Genomic DNA, 22,631 nt, shown 5'->3' on the forward strand with positions numbered 1-22,631 from the left:
AGCCAACACAGCTGATAGATCAAATTAGGGTGGTAATTAATCACAGATGAGGGGGAATTAAACAGGCTAAACTCTCGAAATACATACAGGGTGCATTTCTCGGTTTTCCTTCTGTCCTGTGCAAGAGTTCAGGTCCACTTTAACATTTACCTGCTCCAGTGCTGTTTCAGGACTCCTCTGATCCTTCTGACAGCCACACACTGTGTTGTATACTTTTGGCTTCCAATGCATGTCATGTGATCAGAAGCTGGAGGTATTGAACCACAGACCGTGCAGCTGCTGGGAAGAACAGAAGAAACCAACACATTGCTGAAGCAGATACGTTTTACACTGCTCCGCTGTTTGGTTTCAGCATCATAATTGAATAATGCAAAATGGACTACTTAGGTAAAGGACTGATGTCCAGTGAGACCATATAAAGAATATATAATACCGTATGGTATAAAATTATCAATCCAACATTTTTTTCACATGCACCATGTCAAAATGTGAATAAATAATGAGCAACATAGCAAAGAATTAACTCTAGGGCGCATGTGAAAAACTACAAAAATACTTTAATGATATTCTTATTATTTATTTATAAAGCACCAACATATTCTGTGGCGCTGTACAATGTAAGAAAACAAATAAGAGATACATAACGATACAGACAATGATATACATCAAATATGAACACTGATACAAAACACAGCACTGCTGATTACAATAGCAAATTTAACATGATGACTAAAATGTACAGAGTGCAAGCAATTACATTAATAACATTCCATCACACAAAATGTTGTCTCTAGATTATACAAATAACACCCCAAATGCACATATGACACAAACTAAATCCCATATATAGACAATCAGCTAAAAATAGTCTACTGACATCCTGTTAGAGGTTTTGGGGCTGCAGTCCCCAGGCCTGCTAACTAGTGAGAGGTGGACGGTCCTGACTATGGGCTTACAAATAAGTTCCAAGCCTGAAAAGAGATGATAGTAATCAGACTGCAAAGTCCTGTTTCACAGCTCATGAATCAATGGTGGTGGTAGGTAGATCCCTGTCACAGGAGGCCCTAGTGGTCAGACCGCAAATGGTCATCCAAATGGTGCCAGCGCACGGATCGTGCGAACTCTGGTCGCAGTCAATGCGCAGGAACCGCTGGGAATTTGCCGCAGACAAACCAGAAGGGGAGCCTGTGAGGTACGGTAATTACAACTTACACACGATTCCAGGGTATAACTGCCACCACCACTGATATGGGCCAGTGGACCCGACTGCCTGACTGATCCTGCGAATAAAAACGGTTAAAACACGCTGTATTCTGTCTAGCCAACAACGAACAATAGTAGCGTCTCTTCAGAGACCTGGGATCATTTCTGTGTGTGCTGAATAATAGGGTAGCTAGAACAACAACTGACGATAGCGTCGGTTTATTGAAAGCAATATAAATAATTAATATATACAGACAATTATTAAAATCAACAATTATTAAAACAGTAATAGCCAGTATGAAAAATAAAAGAAGGGAGAAAAAATACTTAGTTCCTGGAAAGATGTCCTTTAGTGGGCAAACTTGTAGAGTTCCTTTTGTTCAGTTCAGCAAAGTTTAAAGTCCAAGCAATATGGAAGATATCCTTTGTTCAGTTTCAGCAAAGATGGCCGATCAAGATGGCCGCTAGCCATGTGTCCTTTGTTTCAGCTTAGACAAGATGGCCGCCAACCATGTGTCCTCTGGCTGGCAATGTGCTCTCAGGAAGGTGGAATTTGGAGGACTGCCTAGCCCGGGCAGCTCATGTACTTTTAATGGAGCTGCTTTCAGAGGCGGGCTTCCGGAGTCGGTCCCCGGGCCGGACTATGGTAATCACATCTGGGCAGGGGCTTCCACAAGCCCCATAACCCTGACATTTCTCTAGACAGAGCTACGCGGCCGGCACACAAATAATAATTACGTATTCTCGATCCCCAGAACCTACCGATTACTATGATACCTTGGATGCGGGTGTTAGGGCGTATGGTTACCGAGGGGTCCATAACTCCTTAACCGAACGGGCCATCACAATGAATTTCATATCAGCACGATGGCCAGATTTTACCGAATAAGACTATATATGAATTTCATAGCTGTGCGATATTCGGTTTTCGTATGCCGACAGCAAATCATACCACCCAGGCTTTCAGATTGGCCATTCATCGGTGCCAAGAAGTCTGGGGGGAACGTAAGTTTGGAGTAGCCCCCTGCTGGGGAGGGAAGCCTTCTGTGAATAGAGTCCCGAGCTGGTGACTAGAGAGGTAATGAAAGATAAACATTCTAAGCTAATTAACACATCAAAAGACATCCTGCATCTACGTCAGGGCAGAGGAGAAAAACTTGTACTTTTAAAAAACCAGGAATTTCAATTTCTGATTCCTTTAATGGCTGCACCAATTTAGCCAGACAGCGATCAGAAATTGAACTGCGTGGCCCCTTCCAATTCGCCCGCGTTTCTCACGGCTGTTCCGTGACAGCACCCCCTGGGGAGAAGGCAGATAGACCTGCATCAGCAAGATGTGTGTCGTTGCCGCTAACCTGCGATATCTGGTCTAGTTCCCCGTTGGCGTTCTGGTGTCGACTGCCTGCTTCGTGTCGGCCAACCTGGCTGACGGGTCTCGGGAAAACCCGTTGGAGCCGGCGGCTTGGTTCCCCTGGGCAGGTCGCGGTCCGCTACCCTCAGGCTTGACCCGACATGGACCGTTCCGGCCAGGGCGTTTGCGCCCCTGCGTTCGGATGGGGCGTCTGCCAAGACTGCTGACAATGGGCAGTGGTTTGGGTAGGTCAGCAGCCAGCCCACGCAGGGGTTCCCTGCGAAGCGGCTGTGGACCTAAGGGAACCCCGCAAGGATCCCTGGACCTCCCCGGCTCCTGACAGACGGCACATGCTTTGCTGTATTTGGCTACATCCCTGTTCATCCCGGGCCAATAAAACTGTTTCCGAACACAGGCAAGTGTCTTGCGGACACCTGAGTGCCCTGTCAGAGTATTAGCATGTGCGGATTTCAGCACATGTCCCCTAAACGCACTAGGGACCACACGCCATTTGGTATTCGCATGTGATCCACCGGTAGGGGGCTGTACAGACTCGCTGTACAGTCTCCCACCTTCCCAGTACACCTTGAAAGCGGCCCCGTCTGCGAGGGACTCAGAGGCTTGCTGCCTGAGCACCTCCAGGCTTGGGTCGCTTTGTAGTGCTGCTGTGAGGATGCTGTCAGTTTCAGCCAACTTGCTCATGTCACACGAGGCCAGCGGCTGAAAGGTCTCATCCCTGCGGTCAGAGGAGGGGGAGGAGGCCGGAATCCCCTCCACCTGTTCTGAGCTCGGGTTCTGAGCAGTACAGCTGCGCGGTACTGCAAGCACAGGTACACCTTCAGAAGGGCACAGACGGGCATTACTCAAATCATCGTTGCATGCATTAATGACATTGACAGGTATAGACACATTTTCATTACAGACAGGTTGTACAGTAAACTCAGGTACAGTTACATCATCATCACAACAGACAGTCTGTACATCAAACTCAGGTGCCTTTGAAGCAGGCACTATTGAACCGGATACTCTTGAACTGGGCACATTCAACCCACCTCCCCCTGGTGCTCCCCCAAGTGTATAAAGTACCTGGTGGTGGGTGGAGAGTCCGTCTCCTTCCGTGAGCAACAAGGTGGTCGTGGCAGGTTCCTAGTAGGACACAAGCTTGCCCAAATCAGTCCCCAGCAACACAGGGACTGGGAGATCCTTCATAACCCCAACAACCCTTTCTTGGATTCCCACCCCCCAATCCATCTTCACTCTCGCGTGGGCTATGTGAAAAAGGGTGCCCTCTACTCCAGTAAGGGCAAGGGATCGGCTGGAGCTGATGCTCTCCTTTGGCACAAGGTGTGAGTGAACTAACGTGATGTCAGCTCCAGTGTCTCGGAATCCGGTGACAACTTTGCCGTTCACTCTAACAAGTTGCTGCTGGTCGGTTCGGTCGCGGAATTCTCTGCAAACAGAACAAAATCCGAGGATCCAGGCTGTGGTTCGCTGGCGGGTTGCCTCTGCTGTGGGTGAGGTACAGGGGATACAGGTGCTGCAGGTGCTGGTGGTGTCTGTCTCCGCTCCGGACAGTCGAATTTCATGTGTCTGGCGGCAGTAGTGACAGGTGACCTCTCCAGGGGCTGCAGGCCTGGGTGCAGCAGCTGTGCTGGGTGGCCTCTGTGGCTGACGGCTCACAGGGGCAGGCGAGTCTGCCGGGGTATTGGGCTGACCTCCTCTCCAGCTGGATGGGACAGTTCTGCGTGCATCAGGCACCCGGGTAGTCGCAAAAGTCTCAGCGAGGTCTGCAGCGACAGTTGCTGACACCGGCTTGGGCTCTAGCACAAACTGTCGTACATCAGCAGGGCAAATGTTCAGAAATTGTTCCAGGACTATCAAGTCCTCCAGGACACCATAAGACCCTTTGGTGAGGCCTAGAGTCCACTGGCGGAGTGTGGTGAGCAAGCTGCTGACCACATCTCGGTACGAATCAGAAGACTTTTTCTGCCAGGCCCTGAACTTTTTGCGATAGGCTTCTGGCGTCAGCTGGTACTTAGTAATGATAGCGTCTCTTATAACGGCATAATCATTATCTTTCTCCGCAGGCAATTCTGCGAAAGCATCAAGCGCTTTGTAGCGCAGCAAAGGTGTCAGATGTCTGGCCCACTGGTCTTGGGACAGACGATACTGACGGCATGCTTTTTCAAAAGATCGCAAAAACAAGTCAATGTCTGTGTCTTTTTCAATATTAGCAAATTAAAATTTTGCACTTACGGGTGGTGCAGCTCCTTCAGCAGGGAGGCTGGGCGGTGAACTCAGACTGGCCTGTTGCACTTTTGCCAAGTTTAGCTCATGCTGTCGTTGGAGCTCCCGTTCCGTAGCAGCCCTCTCCGCGTGGCGTTCTGCGCATTGGCGCTCCAACTGTGCTTGCATATACTGCATGTACTTGTCCGGGTCAGTCTCCATCAGCTTTCGCAATGCCTGCTGCATTACCGGGTCAGCACCCATGGACAGTCCAGTACTGGCCAGTTCCGGGCGAGTACTTTCAGAAACTCTGGGATTGGGGTCCACACACTGACAGTCTCTGGCGTAACTGTTGCAACAGGGCCCACAGGATGCTCATCCTCTGTACGCGCAGAATCTTCAGTCTCTGGTTCCCCTTGTCTTGGGTCAGATGGGCCGGCGTCTACCTCAGCAGACACATCCAGCTCCCGCAGTTGCTGGGTATCCCATTGAAACAAGTCCGTTACCAGGTCCTGTTTCCTGCGGCCGACGTCAATGCCTCTCGCTTGGCAAAGATTTTGCAGGTCTGACAGGCACATGTTCTTGTAGTTCCTGGACATTTCCATGCCAAATAAAATAAAACTTTTGGGGAGGGGTACTGGCTACACAGTCTCTCTGTATATATAAAAAATATATTGCCTTCCAGCTACACCAACGAATTAGTTCGTTTCTGGATAGCGCTAGCGCTATCTTAGATACTTTTCAGCACAACACAGGTCCCAACTGCTGCCTAACACTGCCACAGGAGCCCTCAGTGGTCAGACCGCAAATGGCCTTCCAAACGGTGCCAGCGCACGGATCGTGCGAACTCTGGTCGCAGTCAATGCGCAGGAACCGTTGGGAATTTGCCGCAGACAAACCAGAAGGGAGCCTGTGAGGTACGGTAATTACAACTTACACACAATTCCAGGGTATAACTGCCACCACCACTGATATGGGCCAGTGGACCCGACTGCCTGACTGATCCTGCGAATAAAAACGGTTAAAACACGCTGTATTCTGTCTAGCCAACAACGAACAATAGTAGCGTCTCTTCAGAGACCTGGGATCATTTCTGTGTGTGCTGAATAATAGGGTAGCTAGAACAACAACTGACGATAGCGTCGGTTTATTGAAAGCAATATAAATAATTAATATACACAGACAATTATTAAAATCAACAATTATTAAAACAGTAATAGCCAGTATGAAAAATAAAAGAAGGGAGAAAAAATACTTAGTTCCTGGAAAGATGTCCTTTAGTGGGCAAACTTGTAGAGTTCCTTTTGTTCAGTTCAGCAAAGTTTAAAATCCAAGCAATATGTAAGATGTCCTTTGTTCAGTTTCAGCAAAGATGGCCGATCAAGATGGCCGCTAGCCATGTGTCCTTTGTTTCAGCTTAGACAAGATGGCCGCCAACCATGTGGATGGATACTTCTAGTATATAGCATGAGTGGTCACAGACTAGATCCACAGCAATCCTCATTCACAGAATCTGATGTGGTCAGATAAGATCATGCTCCATTAACATCACTATGCAAGTTCATTCATGGCATGTATTAGCCACTTCACAATAAAGTAACATGTAGTCACGTAGCATGAAAAAGCGTGGTGCAGCTGCAGACCAAGACACAAAGCCGAAAGCAGGGCATGCATGCATGTTTAGTTGCCCATCCATATGCGATAAGTTCATGGCTGTGATGTCCACATGTTACAATGTGATGGTATGAGCCAGGGCCGTCCCCATGGGTGTCAGATGAAGGCTAGAGAGAATGCCTAGTCGTTCGACATGTTTCGCCGATCGATATAGGCCTCATCAGGAACAGGCATAGTTTGCAACATTGAAAGTTCCAGCCGCCATATACATTTCCCAAAGTTATAGGCGCAGAGGTTGTCTGTCCCCCCCCCCGCCCCGCAGATGCGCCCACGCACGCAAGCTGGCTATTTTTAGCTGATTGTTTATATATGGGATTTAGTTTGTGTCATATGTGCATTTGGGGTGTTATCTGTATAATCTAGAGGATTTATATCATTAAAGTATTTTTTGTAGTTTTTCACATGCGCCCAAAAAATCTTTGCTATGTTGTTCATAATTTAATAATACGTTATTGTGCCTGCTCTCACCACCGCTATGCAGCGCAGTATGGCAAAAGAGGCTTCGTTTGTTGGAGACTGCAGCACACCATATAGCAACATTTACTGCAGTGTGTTGCCAAGTAAAATGTGGTGGCATGCATTATTTCTTGTAAAAGGGCTCAGAATGCTTTTAGATATGGGTATTACAATTCTTGTATGTCTTTTTATTTTCCAAACCACGTTCTGACTGGCTCTGAAAGCCAGAAATATAAGCAGCCTAAACCGTGCTATGAGATTGTGACTGTACCAACCTCCTCTGGACTGGGAACGCTTGTTTTATAACCTTCCAGTATAGCTAAACCCTTACAAAGACAATTATCCAAAAGCAAAGGCAGAAACACTTATTACAGCTGCCAGCAGTTTTCCTCATCCACTGTCATAAAGCTATAGTAAACCTAACCTTTGGTGCCATGATCAAAGGGAGCATAGCAGCCATCTTTATAACACCATTGCTCTAATATGGGCTTTGGTGATGATACCATATTTGAGGGCTTTGTAATTAGCTTGGGTAGTTAGTAAATATAAACTTCAATTCAGAAAGTCTGGCCTATTTGAAATCAAACTATGAAATTCAGTTATACCGAGGTAATTTCACTAAACTAGGAATTGGGCGGTTCCAACCATCTCAAGTTATTAGCTGCATGGTGTAGGATGTTTTTTTTTACTCTTTTTAAACACCTGTACCAATTCACTATGTATAGTCTGTTAGAAACCCTTTAGCATGGTTGGTTATGTACTTAAAGGAGCTATCAGCCAAAAAAAGCCTCCCCTGATCTACTTTCCTGGGGCTTCCCCCAGCCCCTTGCAGGCGACACTTCACATCCCGCAGCTCCGCTCCTAGATCTACTGCGCCTGCAGCGTAGACCTGATTGGCAGCGGCGCCTGCGCAGTAAAGGACGACCCCGAGGTCGGCCTCTGCACTGGCGGGGACTCTGGGCCGGCGGCTGTGGCGTGGGACGTGTTTAGCGGCAAGGGGCTGGAGGAAGCCCCAGGTAAGTAGATGGGGGAGGGGAGGCTTTGTTTGGCTGATTACTCCTTTAAAAATAAGACACACAAACCAAAATAATGTTTTAAAATCCATACAATTTACAGACCTGAACTAAAAAGATTTGATTGTTTTTCCCCTTGAAAGAAAATAGAGTAAACTGAGTAAATTATTCAGCATGGGAGGTTTTTTCTTTTAATCTTGCATGTATTTAAGAGACCATGGAATAGATATTATAACCCATTCCATGCATTTTAACAGATATGTCATTTCCTCCTAGTGAAAGACTTTCAGCTGATGCAAAACAGTGACTGCAGAAGTCAAGACCAGCAGACACATCTTAAGAAATATCTGTACCACTTTGCTTCCATCACCCGTCAACTTCTGCAGCGTAACTTAGACAATAATTGTGCGGAGGCGGTTGAGGCTACATGGGTCTTGTCACTGGCTCTCAAAGGATTATATAAAACTCTAAAGGTACCACTGATTTGTTGTCAATGTCTAGGTGGATGTTTTAACTTATCTAGTTTCCTAAGATGTGATTCAACGGTTGGAATGTTTACAGTTGACTTTTTCTGCACTGTACAGTCTATATAAAATGCTGGTGATGTGCACTTGTTTTAACCAAACATATTTGTGTGTCCTCTAAAAGTACCCTTCAACCAAATACTATATGCTGCCAACAGACCTGCATTGCAGTTAAAGGACAACTGTGGTGACATGAGATAGACATGTGTATATACAGTGCCAAGCACACAAATTACTAGGCTGTGTTTCTTTTTATCTTTCTCTGCACTGAAAGAGTTAAACATTAGGTATGCAAGTGACAGTTTCTGTCTGGGTCAGGACCGGGTCGGACTGGGTCAGACTATAGCATAACTGTCATTGATAAGTAATTACAGCCATAAAACGCTTTCCTGTCAGTCTCTGTCCTGAGAGCAGGAAAGAGATAAAAATAGTCAATAAGTCATAGATTTGAGCTCTGGCATACTTCAATGAAGGTGTCATGGAGCAGAGACAATGAAACAGTAAAAACTAGATTTAAATATAAAATAAAACTGTGGGATATCTAAAAAAAAGTCATTTTTAGGAGGAGGAGGATGGATACAATGTTTTTTCTCTACAGATTATTTTCACCTCTGATGTCCTTTAAGTTTGAGTTGGACACTACCTAGCAAGCATCTGCTAACCTGATGCAAAATATTCTATTTACATAAAAAACGCTCCACCACTGCACCCGAGGTTGGAAGTCAGATCATAGCAGCCAACACTTGAATGATCATCCTTCCAAAAACTACCACTTGACTCACAAGGCAAATGCATAAAATGTCTTATTGAAAAAGGTCAGACATCATAAAAAGCTAATGGGTGTCAGGCAGTAGTGAGCCCTTAGCCATAGCCTAGGCCAGAGATGGCTAACCTTGGCACTCCAGCTGTGACAAAACTACAAATCCCATCATGCCTCTGCCTCCCCAAGTTATGCTTAGAGCTGTCAGAGTATTGCAATGCCTCATGGGACTTGTAGTTCCACCACAGCTGGAGTGTCAAGGTTAGCCATCACTGGTCTAGGCTTTGACTAAGGGCTCACTACTGCCTGATACGCGTTAGCTTTTTTATGTCCTATAAAACAACTGACAGACCCCGCCTAGTGATAGACAATTCTGACAAAATGTCTGCCAGATGTGATGCTGATCAAATATCCGTGTGAACTTCTTCATAGAAAATCGTATTATTTTTAACTAGTGTTCTGCTGGCAAAGCTACTAGCCTAATTGTCTGTAACACCACCTTCACATTAGGGTCCACAAATGTGGCTTGATGTCTTGATAGGCACAGAGGGCCGATTCACAGGAGCAATCACAAAACTTGCACAGGTGATTTTACCACGTTTAGCGCAGTAAAATAACTGTACACTTGCGATTTCTGAGCCATCGCAGTCAGTGCTTTTAACCTCCTTGCCGGTCTAATTACCCCGGCAAGGAGGCAGCGCTTCACTTTTTTTTATATTTTATTTTTTTTGGCCCAGGGCTCGCTACATGATAGCCGCTGAGCAGCGGCAGCTCCGCAGCCACTCCGATCCCTTCCGGTGATCAGAGTAAGCAGGAAATCCCGTTCAGAACAAAGTGCTAGCTGCTTGTAACAAAAAAAATTATGCAAATCGGCCCAGCGGGGCCTGAGAAATCCTCCTGCGCAGGTTACCCGGAACTGAGTTCGGGATAACCGGCAAGGAGGTTAAAGCACTGTATCGCAATTGCTCCAAAATCGCTGAAAAATGCAGCAAGCAATACGTTTTGCGATTGCCGCTAATTGCGAATCACCCGCGATCGGCAGCAATCACAGCAGTGAGATCACTACCATTAAGTTTGTAACTTTGTATTGCACTAGCACTTTAAAAAGCGCTAACGCTTCTGCGATTAGCCGTAATCGCACCAAATGTGAACGGGCCCTTAAATAGTCTTTAAATGCCTTGCTAATGCACTTAAATAGTACACAACCATGTCTACTGCCTTCAGTCCTTTTGTTTTGTCAGCTGTAACAGCTCTGGTCACTTTTCTCTCATGCACAATATAAATAAATCAGAATTCTAGCCCACAGCTTCAGAACAGGATGGGAGTAAACAGATGGAAGACTATTTTTAGCAGTAAAAATGTGTCTTTGGTTTGTCTTTTATTTGCTTACAGCCTCATTTGTGCTAAAGCAGACTTTACACTTGAATCTCTAGGGCTCATTGGGACTTGAATGTATAACATTTTCTTTTGATATAAAAGTACACTTGTTTTGCCTTTATTAAAAAAGCCAATACCTACTCTCATATACCTTCTACCTATATAGAAAGGAGGCAGCACATTACAGGCTGTGCCACAAAGCAATTTTTTTGAGGAAAAAAAAATCACACTACATGTTTGGGCATAAACCCTGAATATATACTGCCTACCCTGTGGTGTGCTGCCTCCTTTCTGATCATGTGTTCTGTGACCAGAAGTGGTGTACCAGGTCTGTAGGGTCAGCACCGGCTGGACTGTGTCAGCAGGTAGAGACACCAGCGAATAATATACCTATAGCTGCATTATTTTATCAGTTGAAGAAAAACAGGCAAAGGCATCCATGTGGTAGTCAATATCTAATAGACAGATAATCGGTTCACTAAAAATCTGAATCTTATTTATTTATTTTTTTACTTTCAAGGCCATTTGATGTCTGATCATTTTGTCAGTCAAGCAATGATCAAGCACTTTTCTTTTATCGTTCAATCGGGTTCTACTTACCGTATGTTAAGGTGCACATACATCTAGTAACATAGGACAATACCGTGTGTTCTGCTTCAGGCTAAAGAATTGTGTAGATATTAACAGTATGTGTGAATACTGCACTTTTCATACTCGTTTGCAAATTATAAAAAAAAAAAAAAAAAAATGTTTTTTGAAACAGCGGGCAATATAATTTTGTGAAGATTCTGATATATCTAGGTCATGGCATATCTATAGAAAAATGAGCAAGCTTCATGTGGACATTCTTTTCTGATCTAGAAAATGCTTTATCACTCCTTTAGAGTAAGTTCTTTAGGTCTGAAAAGATACTCGGCTGGAGAGTTGTAACATATTCTACAACAGAACGAGGTATCAATTTTAACCACTTCACCTCAAAGGGGTTTTCCCCTTAAAAAGACCAGAGCAATTTTAACCTGTCAGCGTTCCTTCCATTCATTCGCCTATAACTTTATTACTACTTATCACAACAAAACAATCTATATCTTCTTTTTTTCGCCACCAATTAGACTTTCTTTGGGCATACATTTTGCTAAGAATTATTTTATTCTAAAAGTGTTTTATCAGGAAAAAGAAGAAAAGATAGAAAAAAATTCATTTTTTTTCAGATTTCAGCCATATTATAGTTTTAAAATAATACATGCTACCATAATTAAAACCCACACATTGTATTTGACCATTGGTCCCGGTTATTGCAACGTTTAAAATGTTTCCCTTGTACAATGTTTAGTAGAAGATGAAGCCGGCACCATCTATATATTCTATATGCTCTTTTATTGAATCATCAAAGATGTAGCCTGTCACACAGAGTGCGATGTTTCGGGGGACATCACCTTTATCAAGCAAGTGACAGTCTGACACATTACCATGACATACAACATTTATATGAATCCACCAACATAACTACCAATCACAGGTATGAATAATCAGACCAATCACAGGGCCTAATACTGCATGCGGACCTGATGGGGAACTTTTGTTAGCAGAAAAGGCCAATAAGGACACTGGACACTCACCCACACTCTGACAGGAGACATCACCGCCGCGTCTCAGCCCCATACGCGCCGGACGCCATTTGCGACAAAGCTCCGCCCACCGTAGGCGAGCCGAGCCTCCGCATTGGTGCGCGGCCGGGGACGGCATCACGCGGCCAGCCAAAGGAGTGGCCGGACGCGACTGAAGAGACGGCTGGAACGCATGGCGATGGTAGAGCATGCGTACTCCGCCAAAGCATCCAACCATCCCCTAGACGCCGCCCCGGCCGCGCTACTATGGCGACCAGATGCCAAGGGGGAGAAACGCCGTGGCGAGGGTCCGCCAGAGTATAGAAGAGGCTAGAACTGTAAGAAGGAGGGTGAATAATGAAGATAACAATTTAGCCACAAAGTTAAATAGTAAATTGTACACATCTTGAAAAGATGGCAAAGCCACCTAATATAACAAATGGACATAAGAACTAGGGCTATTACGTAGAGGAAACAAACTGATAACCAGGATTAAAAATAGGGTAAAGGGACAGAGTACCGCTGCTGTGACCGAAAAACAGGTATTAGATAGATAGAAAAAATATGTTAACAATAAAGTCAAAAGCATAATGTTGAACCATGTGGTCAATCACAGCAGAGGTACAAGGTCATATTCTCTGTTGAGGCCCCTCGGGTCAAGGCAATCTAGTGTCCTGATCCAAAACGCCTCTCTATATAAGCGTTTCTTAATTCTACTACCCCCTCTAGTCATAGGGGGAATGCCCTCTACAATCTGGCAACAAAGTTGGTTCACACTATGTCCAAATTTCATGAAGTGTGAAGGAACAGCCTGTTCAATTAGTTTATTGCGGATGGCTTACTTATGGGCAGACAATCTAACTTTAAATTTGGAGGTGGTTTGACCCACATAAATAAGTCCACATAGACATTTGAGTAGATATCTCACATATTGTTAATCACAATTATAACATCCATTGATAAGGTACTGTTTGCCTGTGTGTGGGTGAACAAAGTGAGGGGACCTGATGATGGAGTGGCAGTGAACGCAGTTGAGACAGGGGAATGTCCCCCTATGAGTGAATCGCTCAGGGGGTCTAACCAAGGTCCTCATTTCTGCGTGGACCAAACGGTCCCGCAGAGTGGGAGCTCGTTTGTACGAGAATAACGGCAGATTTTGAAACTCATTAATGGAGGGAAAAGAGTGGGACAGAATATGCCAATGTCTTTTAAGAATTTTGCTAATAGAATTGCTCCATACATTAAACTGTGAAATAAATGGCAATCTGTTCTTAACACCCTTACCCCTTCTATGGTGTACCGAGGGTCCACTCGTCTCCCTGCGTGCATTTGCCACTACATCCTCAGGATATTGACGTGCCAAGAATTTGTGGGTCATCTCATCTAAACGGGACTGTAACACGTCACCATCATCCACTATACGGCCTATCCGTAAAAATTGACTTTTCGGTATAGCACATTTAGTATTCCTTGGATGAAAACTGTCAAAAGAAAGAATAGAATTATGATCTGTAGGTTTCACAAATAAATCAGTGGATAAATGACCTTCCTTAAGGGTGACAAAAGTATCAAGAAAACTAACACCTCTAGTGTCAGCATGTATAGTGAGGCGAATGGCCTCACATTGTTGGTGCAAAGGTGAAACAAATTCATCAAGGGTCGAACGAGGCCCCGCCCACACGCAAAATATATCATCTATGTATCTAAGCCAAATTTTGGCGTATTTCTGAAAAATATAATTGGTGTACACAAAGCTTTCTTCGTATACATTCATGTATATATTTGCGTAGGACGGGGCCACGTTCGACCCCATAGCTGTACCACTTACCTGTAGGAAGAAATGGTTATTAAACACAAAATAGTTGCAATTTAAAACAATACGGAGAAGGTCAATCAAAAATTGGACCTGTGGGTCAGAATAATCTGAAGCCATAAATAACATATGATGGACAGCCTCCACACCTCCATCATGAGGGATGGAGGTGTAGAGGCTCTCGACATCCATAGTAACAAGGAGACTTTCTTCAGGAATCTCATTAAGTGATGAGATACTCTCCAGGAACATAGTTGTGTCTCTAAGATAAGATTTTTGTGACAAAACATATGGGCGTAAGATGTAATCAAGATATTTTGCTAAAGGAGATAGAACTGAATCAATCCCTGAAACTATAGGGCGACCTGGGGAATGTTCTAAATTCTTATGGATCTTTGGGCACAGATACAGAAGCGGTGTCCTGGGGTGATCAATTAGTAGAAATTTAACCAATTGGTCATCAATAATGTTGGCTCCAAGGGCCTTATCTAAAATCTCTCGAATCTGTTTCTGGATCTCCGGAAAGGAGTCGTAGGGTAGTGGTTGGTAGGTGTTACGATCATTCAATTGGCGTAATGCCTCCGCCATGTAATCTTCAATATTCATCACTACCACTGCTCCCCCTTTATCCGCCGGTTTGATAACAACGGCGTCATTAAGTTCAAGTTCACTCAATGCTTGACGTTCTTCACTAGAGAGGTTATGTTGAATAAATGTCCCAGGATCGCCTTCCCTAAAGAGTTTCTCTATCTCTTTAGATACATTGTCAATGTAATTGTCAATAGCAGAACAAGATGGAGGGTTGAAAGTACTTTTGGTACGTAATGTAGTATCTCCCAAAGAAAGTATAGTATCATCATGATTGCTAGATGATGGTATGAAACGCGGTAGGCTAAAGAAGTGCTTTAACTTGATGCCCCTATAGAATCTCTGAAGTCCCAAATCCAATTGTAAACGGACAGGCCAGTGGGTTGGGGCAAAGTACAGTCCCTTATTAAGTACACGATGCTGAGGTGCAGAAAGTATAAGGGATGAAATGTTCACCACAATATTATTACACTCTACTTCTTTGGCTTCTGTTTCTGACGGAGCCTCTCCTTATGCCACCTGTGGCGTCCACCACGCCGCTTTCGTCTTGGCTGGACACATCTGTGCTGACCGGCAAAAAAATCAGATGAACCGTTGCCAGATGGTGTATATTCCGCTGGCTTGCGTGGATGGGGTGCTCCTTGTGGTGGTCTAGGAGGTTGTTTGGGGCGTAGTGGGCGTTTATATGACTGTTGCCAGACATATACATAGCCTGAACTATAATCTGTAGCGTCGCGTTGAAATTTATGACGTTTTAATAGTCTCAATTTGATTGATAGTAGTCTTACGAAAATCATTCAATTCCGTTTGTATTTTCTCAAATTCGTCCTTTTTCCGTAAGTTCTTGGAGTTTAGATATCCTCTCCTCCAACTGTTTAGTGATTTTGGGTAGTTCACTCTGTATCCGGTTAATGGTGAGGACCATTGAGTCAAAGGACGCTTTGTTCCAGATAAGTGACCAAGTATGGCAAAATGTAGGGTCCGTTGGGAACATTATAGGGCTGACATGAGATCTAATGCCTCTAGGAATACGTCCCACTCTTAGGTACTCTCCGAGAATAGCAGCATGGAGTTCATGCGTTCCAGCCGTCTCTTCAGTCGCGTCCGGCCACTCCTTTGGCCAGCCGCGTGATGCCGTCCCCGGCCGCGCACCAATGCAGAGGCTCGGCCCGCCTTCTGTGGGCGGAGCTTTGTCGCAAATGGCGTCCGGCGCGTATGGGGCCGAGACGCGGCGGTGATGTCTCCTGTCAGAGTGTGGGTGAGTGTCCAGTGTCCTTATTGGCCTTTTCTGCTAACAAAAGTTCCCCATCAGGTCCGCATGCAGTATTAGGCCCTGTGATTGGTCTGATTATTCAGACCTGTGATTGGTAGTTATGTTGGTGGATTTATATAAATGTTGTATGTCATGGTAATATGTCAGACTGTCACTTGCTTGATAAAGGGGATGTCTCCCGAAACGTCGCACTCTGTGTGACAGGCTACATCTTTGATGATTCAATAAAAGAGCATATAGAATATATAGATGGTGCTGGCTTCATCTTCTTTCTGTTTTTCTTTTTTTGTAACACTTATTTTTATTAAGAGAAAATAAGGAGAACATCACAATTAAGCATGTCAATCTGGGAAATACGGTACAGTGGTTTTTGGTCAGTGGAACATACATAACAAGAATATGAGATTAGCAGAAAGTGGAGTATCTTCAATCCACATCAATAGTCTCTAGCGGCAAGTCTTATATGGAGTACCGCAGGCAGAAGAAAGAAGCTTAAGTCCCATGGATTATGGAAAATGGGAAGAGTGGATGACGAAAAGAGAGAAAGAGAAAAAAAAAGATCCATGTTTCTGTAGGAATGTTCAGAGGGAAGGCGGCCAGTTCAGGACCGCTTAATGTGATATCCGTAGAGCGGCATGGTAGAGTAACACATTTGAGAAGAACATGAGAATGATGCTGTAAGATAGCAGATTATCAATTACCTAGAGGCAATAGTCAAGATAGTGATAAGGGGTAGGGAGGGGTTGGGCGCAGCGCTCAGATATTGGGAGATTTTTCTTATAGGAGGATGTGAAGGAGCCTAATTCGGATTGTTGTGGTTTCATAAGGCCTAGAGGGTCTAGAGGAGGTGTGAATTGGGGTAAGAGCAAGGACTTTTATGGGGGCATAGAGTCCGGATTGGAGAGAATCCATGGGTCCCAAATCTTTCGAAACTTGGGTTCTGTGTCTCTTAAGGAAGCTGTCATCTGTTCCATGCTCTTAGTCCAATTTATCTTAGCTTTAATGTCGGTTATAGTAGGGGGGGCCATAGTTTTCCAAGCCGAGGCGATAGAAAGTCTACAGGCCGTTAGAATATGAGTAATTAGCCTTGAGGTATATTTCCCTACTTTAGGGGGTGGTTTACCTAGTAACATGATTACTGGGTCAAATGGGACCTCGATTCCTGTTATGGTCCGAATGAGGTGTTGGAGTTCCTTCCAAAGGGGAGTTATATGTGGACAGGACCAAAAAATATGTTCTAATGAGCCTTTGAGGGAACAGCCTCTCCAACAGAGGTCAGAGGAGTTGGGGTAGATTTTAGACAATAGTTCTGGGGTTAGATACCATCTAAATAGGATCTTATAGATGTTCTCTTTGACCTGTACGCACATAGAGGTATGTTTAGCATTCTCCCAGATATCCGCCCAGTCCTCTATGCTTATGGGGATGTTAAGAGCATCTTCCCATTTCTTCATATAAGAGTGGGAAGGTGAGAGAGATCCCGAGTTAGTCTGAAGAAGGGAGTATATCTGGGAGATGAGACCCTTTTGGTGGCCTTGGTGGGAACACAGTCTCTCGAAAGGGGAGCTGGAGGGTAAGGAAGGGGTCTTGCGGGTGTAAGAATTTAAGAAGTGGGTAATTTGGTGGAATTCCATTAAGGTTTGGGGTGTTAGTGTTATTTTTTCTTCTAGCTTAGATTTGGTTAACAGCTTGCCTGTGGCAAAATCAGTCCAATCTTTCAGATTGGAGTAGCCCATGTAATACCATCTAGCCATGAAAGTAGGTGAGGTTCCGGGCAGAAAAGCGGGGTTTCCTAGTATGGGAAGTAAGGGGGAGGGATGTGATTTGAGGTTTTTGGTAGGTCTTATAGATTTCCATAGGCGTGTGGTAAAGGTGATGGTGGGGAGAAGGGTTAGATGGGAGATTCTTGGAGGGGGAATCCGTCCATATCAATGAGGCTAATGAGAGGGGTTGTAAATCTGTTGCTTGAATCAGGGCCCACTTAGTGAAAACCTTGAGATTTGACCATTCAGTCAGTTGTCGAAGGTGGGTTGCTTGATAGTAGTGCTTAAGGGAGGGTAAACTTAGGCCTCCTTGTTCCCTTAGAGTCAAGAGAACCGACTTGGCTACTCTAGGACGCTTATGGTTCCAGACAAAGTCTGAGAAAGCTGATTGTAGCTTGGATAGTTGAATTGAAGGGACTTGGACTGGGAGGGTCTCAAAGAGATATAATATCCGTGGGAGGACATTCATCTTTAGTGTATATATCCTGCCTATCCAGGAAATCTTGTAAGACGTCCATTTGTGTAAATCCTGCAAGATCTTCTGGATAAGCGATGGAAAGTTATTCCTGTAGATGTCAGCATAGGTAGTTGCAAGATGAATCCCCAGATATTTCAAAGTTCGGGTTTTCCAGTTATATGAGTAGTGTGATTTAAGGGAAAGTAGCATATCAGGGGGGATTTTAATTGGGAGAGCTTCCGTCTTGTCTTTATTTATTTTAAAGCCAGAGATTGATTCGGATGATGAGATAGTGGCATGTAGGGCAGGTAGGGTCGTTAGAGGGGAGGAAAGGGTAAGCAATATGTCATCTGCGAAGAGGGATATCTTGTGTTCAGTCCCTTTCTGTTTTATGCCTTGAATATCTTGATTGATTCGGATTGCGCAGGCTAAGGGTTCTATACTTATTGCGAAGAGAAGGGGAGAGAGAGGGCAGCCCTGTCTAGTGCCATTTTTAATGTGAAAAGGAGTAGGGGAGGAGAACGGGAGTTTTAGAGTGGATGTAGGGCTAGAGTATAGAAATTTTAGAAGTGTTATAAATGGACCGTCAAAGCCCTGGTGTTTCAGGACCTGGAATAAGTAGGGCCAGGATAGGCGGTCAAAGGCCTTCTCTGCATCCAAACTTAGAAGCAGAGAAGGCCTTCCCCCCCTGTTCATGAGAGAAATTAAGTTTATAGCTTTTCTCGTATTGTCTCCCGCCTGTCTGCCCAGAATGAAACCCACTTGATCGTTGTTGATTAAAGAGGTGAGTATAGGGTTCAGGCGGGAGGCAAGGACTTTGGTAATGATTTTGAGATCGGAATTTAGCAATGAGATTGGTCTATAGCTCTGTGGTAATTGGGGGTCTTTTCCTTCTTTGGGGATTACTGTCAGGAGGGAGGCTAGCATCGAGGAGGGTGGGCTGTCACCTTGCATTATTTTAGTGGCTAAAGCAGATAGGTGGGGGAGTAAAATGTTTTGGAATTTTTTATAGTAGGAGTAAGGGAATCCATCAGGACCCGGTGATTTGGAGGATGGGAAGGACTTTAAGACTTCGGCTAATTCCAAGGTAGTGATAGGGGAATTAAGTTGTGTGCGTTGGAGTTCGGTGAGTTTGGGAAGGCCAAGTGGGGCTAGAAAGGTGTTGATTCTGGAAAGAAAGGAGGTATCCTCACCATGATCTGGTAGGTTGTATAACTGTTCATAGTATTTCTTGAAAATTTGAGCTATTTTGTGGGGATCATAGTGAGTGGTACCTTCTGAGTCCTTCATAGAATATATCGAGTGTTGTGATAGTTTAGGGTTGAGTTTGCGTGCTAGGATGGTGTGAGGTTTATTCCCCCTTTCGAAAAAAGTTGTTTAGTCCATCTAAGGCTTTTCTCGAGCTGGTCAGATTGGTGGGACCGGATGTGTTGCTTAAGTTGCTGTACCTGAGAATAATTATCTTGTGTTGGGTTGGTTTTATAGGTAGATTGGGCTTTAGATAGGGAAGATTGAAGGGATAGCAGTTTTTGGGAGGAGGATTTCTTACGCCTGGAACTCTCGGCTATAAAGAGACCTCTAATAAAGGCCTTGTGAGATTCCCATAGGATACCTAAAGATGAGACCGTGTTGGTGTTTATTTGAAAGAATGTTTGTAGTTCCTCTGAAATTTTAGAAATAAGGGTCTTGTCTTGCAGCAGTGTCTCGTTAAGTCTCCAATGGGGGGGTTTGTGGTGGTTATGGAGCCAGTCTAGATTGATAGTAACGCTGTGGTGGTCAGACCAGGCAGCTGGATTAATATCTGCTTGAGGGTTGCGTTAGAGAAAAAGTAGTCCAGGCGAGAGTGAGATGCGTGGGGGGGAGAGTAGAAGGTATATTTTATGGAGGTGGGGTTGGCTATCCTCCAGAGATCGATTAGGTTGTATTTCCTCATTAAGATTCTAAATTTACGGGAGTTGCGGTCATGGGTAGCTTTCGATAAGGGGGAGTTAGGGGAGCTTCTATCCATGCAGGATGAAAATGCCAAATTAAAATCTCCTCCAAGGATTAATGTACCCGATCGGATTTTATGTAGTTTGAGGAGAAATGAGGAGAGGAAGGAAGTCTGTTGGGTGTTAGGGACATATATGTTTGCTAGTGTGATGGGTTTTCCCGCTAGATTGCCTAGGAGAATCAGGTAATGACCCTTAGGATCCTGTATGGATTTAGTGATTTGTAGGGGGAGAGATGCTTTACATATGATGGCTACTCCTGCTCGTTTAACCAAACCTGAAGCTGTGTGGGCCATTGGATAGTGTTTATTTGTGAGCCGGGTCAAATCAAGTGATCTAAGGTGTGTTTCTTGGAGCATCGCTATGTCTACCTCCATTTTTTTGAGATCCCTTAAAAGGGACATTCTTTTTTGGGGGTTATTCAGGCCCTTCACATTCAGTGTAAAAAGTTTAACCATGGTCTAAGAAAAGAGAATGAGCGTTGAAGTGGGTAAAAATTGAGCGTTGCGCCCACGGGGGTAGGAATGGGGAGGGGAGCAATTGTATGCCTCGCATCATATAGCTTAAGATCAAAACAAGTAAGAAAAACAATAAAAACATACAGTAACAAAAATTGCCTCTGCAAGAAAGGAGGCTGCATACAGTAGCATCCTTCTTAGGATGCTCAAAGTAGGCCATCCCAAGAGTGTCTGGGCCAAAACATGGCCAAAGAGACACAGGGATGAGCCTCTGGAGGTACATGCTGGAGCACCAAAATGGTAAGGCAGGAGCCCGGAGCCTCATTGTAGAGAGAGCTAAGAACCGGGAGGAGTGCGATAGGTGCTCATCCGGGTTCATAGTACAGGGGTAGGTGAGCAAAGCATATATTTAACAGTAGTAACTAGAGTAAACTAACAGATATATAAAGCTTACTTATATCCTGTATACTTAACCTATGTGTATGGGCATAGAAAGAGGACTAAATGTTCGTTTCAGGTAGGGAGAGCTTCCATGCCTTCAGGTTCTGATTGGTAGGTCAGGCTTCGGATCGGAGCTCTTGTCCAGTCCGAGATGTGACGAACTTTCCGGGGGGGCGATCTGATGTTCGGGGATCTGAGTTGGTGGGTGACGCTGAGAGGTGGCGGCTTTAAGCCCATTTGCTTAAAGAGTAACTGTCAGGCTGCAGAAGCTAATTTAAACCTCTATTCTCCTGTGTTAAACAGTTTAGAAGGAAGCTCAAAAGCCATTAGTGAAGATAAAAATTTCAGTTACCTTTGATGTGTGCTTATCAGCAAGTCTGTTATAGACCCATAAAGACGCAAGCCGCAGCTAAACTGCAAAGCATTCTGGGGCCCTCCCCTCGGCTGCTAATGAGACGTTACAGAAGCTTGTAATCAGTCTAGCTGTGTAGCACTGATAAATCTCGGGGCAGAGTACTCTGCAGGAGTCAGCTATTGTTCCTAGCCACATGGCTCATTAATATTCACTGCACACTGTGTTGTTCAAGTAGGAGCTTATCTGTGATCAGGAAGCAGGCAGGACATGACGACACATTTGACAGAAAAACATGGAGCCTGCCATGAGCTGTCAGGAGCATCTATCTCTGCATATACTATATACAAATTCTGTGAAATCCAAACGTGGACAGTGAAATGCATATGTAATGTAAGTACAGCCAATCTTTAGCTACTGATATATGTGTTTATTTTCTCTGAGACCTTATACCTAACAGCTCCTCTTTAAGGAACATGGGAGCATTGTCAATATCGGATACTGAGAAGGTCATGCCGTTTCTGACAACTATAAGAGGGAAGGGGAAGCCCCACTTGTATGAGATTTGTGCGTCTCTAAGAAGCTGAGTTATTGGTTTAAATGCTCTTCGTTTGGCCAAAGTTATTAGGGATAAATCGTTATAGATGTGCAGTTCTTCTCCTTTGAAGGTGATCGGGGACGATTTCCTGAGGGCTTGCAAAACAGCCTCCTTGGCTTCATAGTAGTGAAGTCTTGTGATGATGTCTTTGGGCCTTTGTGGGGACGGCTGTCGCTCCCCCAAAGATCTATGCGCCCTGTCTAGTCGCCACATTTCGTCTGGTAGGTCAGGGATGATGGATTTGAACAGTTCTGTGAGATATGGAACTATTTGGTCTGGTTTTACAGACATCGATACCCCTTTAATCCTTAGGTTTTGCCTCCTCTCCCTGTTCTCAGTGTCCTCCTGAGCTGAGCGGAGAAATTTAATGTCTGACAGGACAAGCTGGTGATCCTCTTCCAAGTCTGTCTGTTTTTGGGCAAGTGAGTCCACTCTGTCCTCTAATGCACTTGTGCGACTCCCCAGCCCTGCAATATCTGTTTTAAGGTCCTGTACGGCTGAGAGCAGTAAGTGCTGTAGGGATTCATGCATGGCACGGTAGTGCTTTTCGAGGGTAGCCTCTAAAGTGGAGGCTGTAATGGGCGCAGAGTCGCTGTCTGTACTGGCCTGTGACGCGGATGGATGATCCGCGTGTAGCGGAAGGTCGGCGCTATCTTGGGATCCCACAGTGCGGACATACCGGTCCATGGCGCCGCTCGCTGGAGCTGAT

General features: G+C 44.8%; 1 protein-coding gene across 2 annotated transcripts in view; it reads left to right on the forward strand.

Annotated features, from left to right (window-relative positions):
* The window catches only part of ZZEF1 (zinc finger ZZ-type and EF-hand domain containing 1), a 226,841-nt gene that overhangs the window by 150,529 nt on the left and 53,681 nt on the right, over positions 1-22,631 (forward strand). For both annotated transcript variants that reach the window (XM_068268505.1, XM_068268506.1), the window contains one exon: positions 8,200-8,396. In XM_068268505.1, coding sequence (XP_068124606.1) covers positions 8,200-8,396 — 197 coding nt within the window. The remainder of the gene's footprint in view (positions 1-8,199; positions 8,397-22,631) is intronic.

This window comes from Hyperolius riggenbachi, chromosome 2 (genome assembly GCF_040937935.1).
Source record: "Hyperolius riggenbachi isolate aHypRig1 chromosome 2, aHypRig1.pri, whole genome shotgun sequence".
Classification (NCBI taxonomy): domain Eukaryota; kingdom Metazoa; phylum Chordata; class Amphibia; order Anura; family Hyperoliidae; genus Hyperolius; species Hyperolius riggenbachi.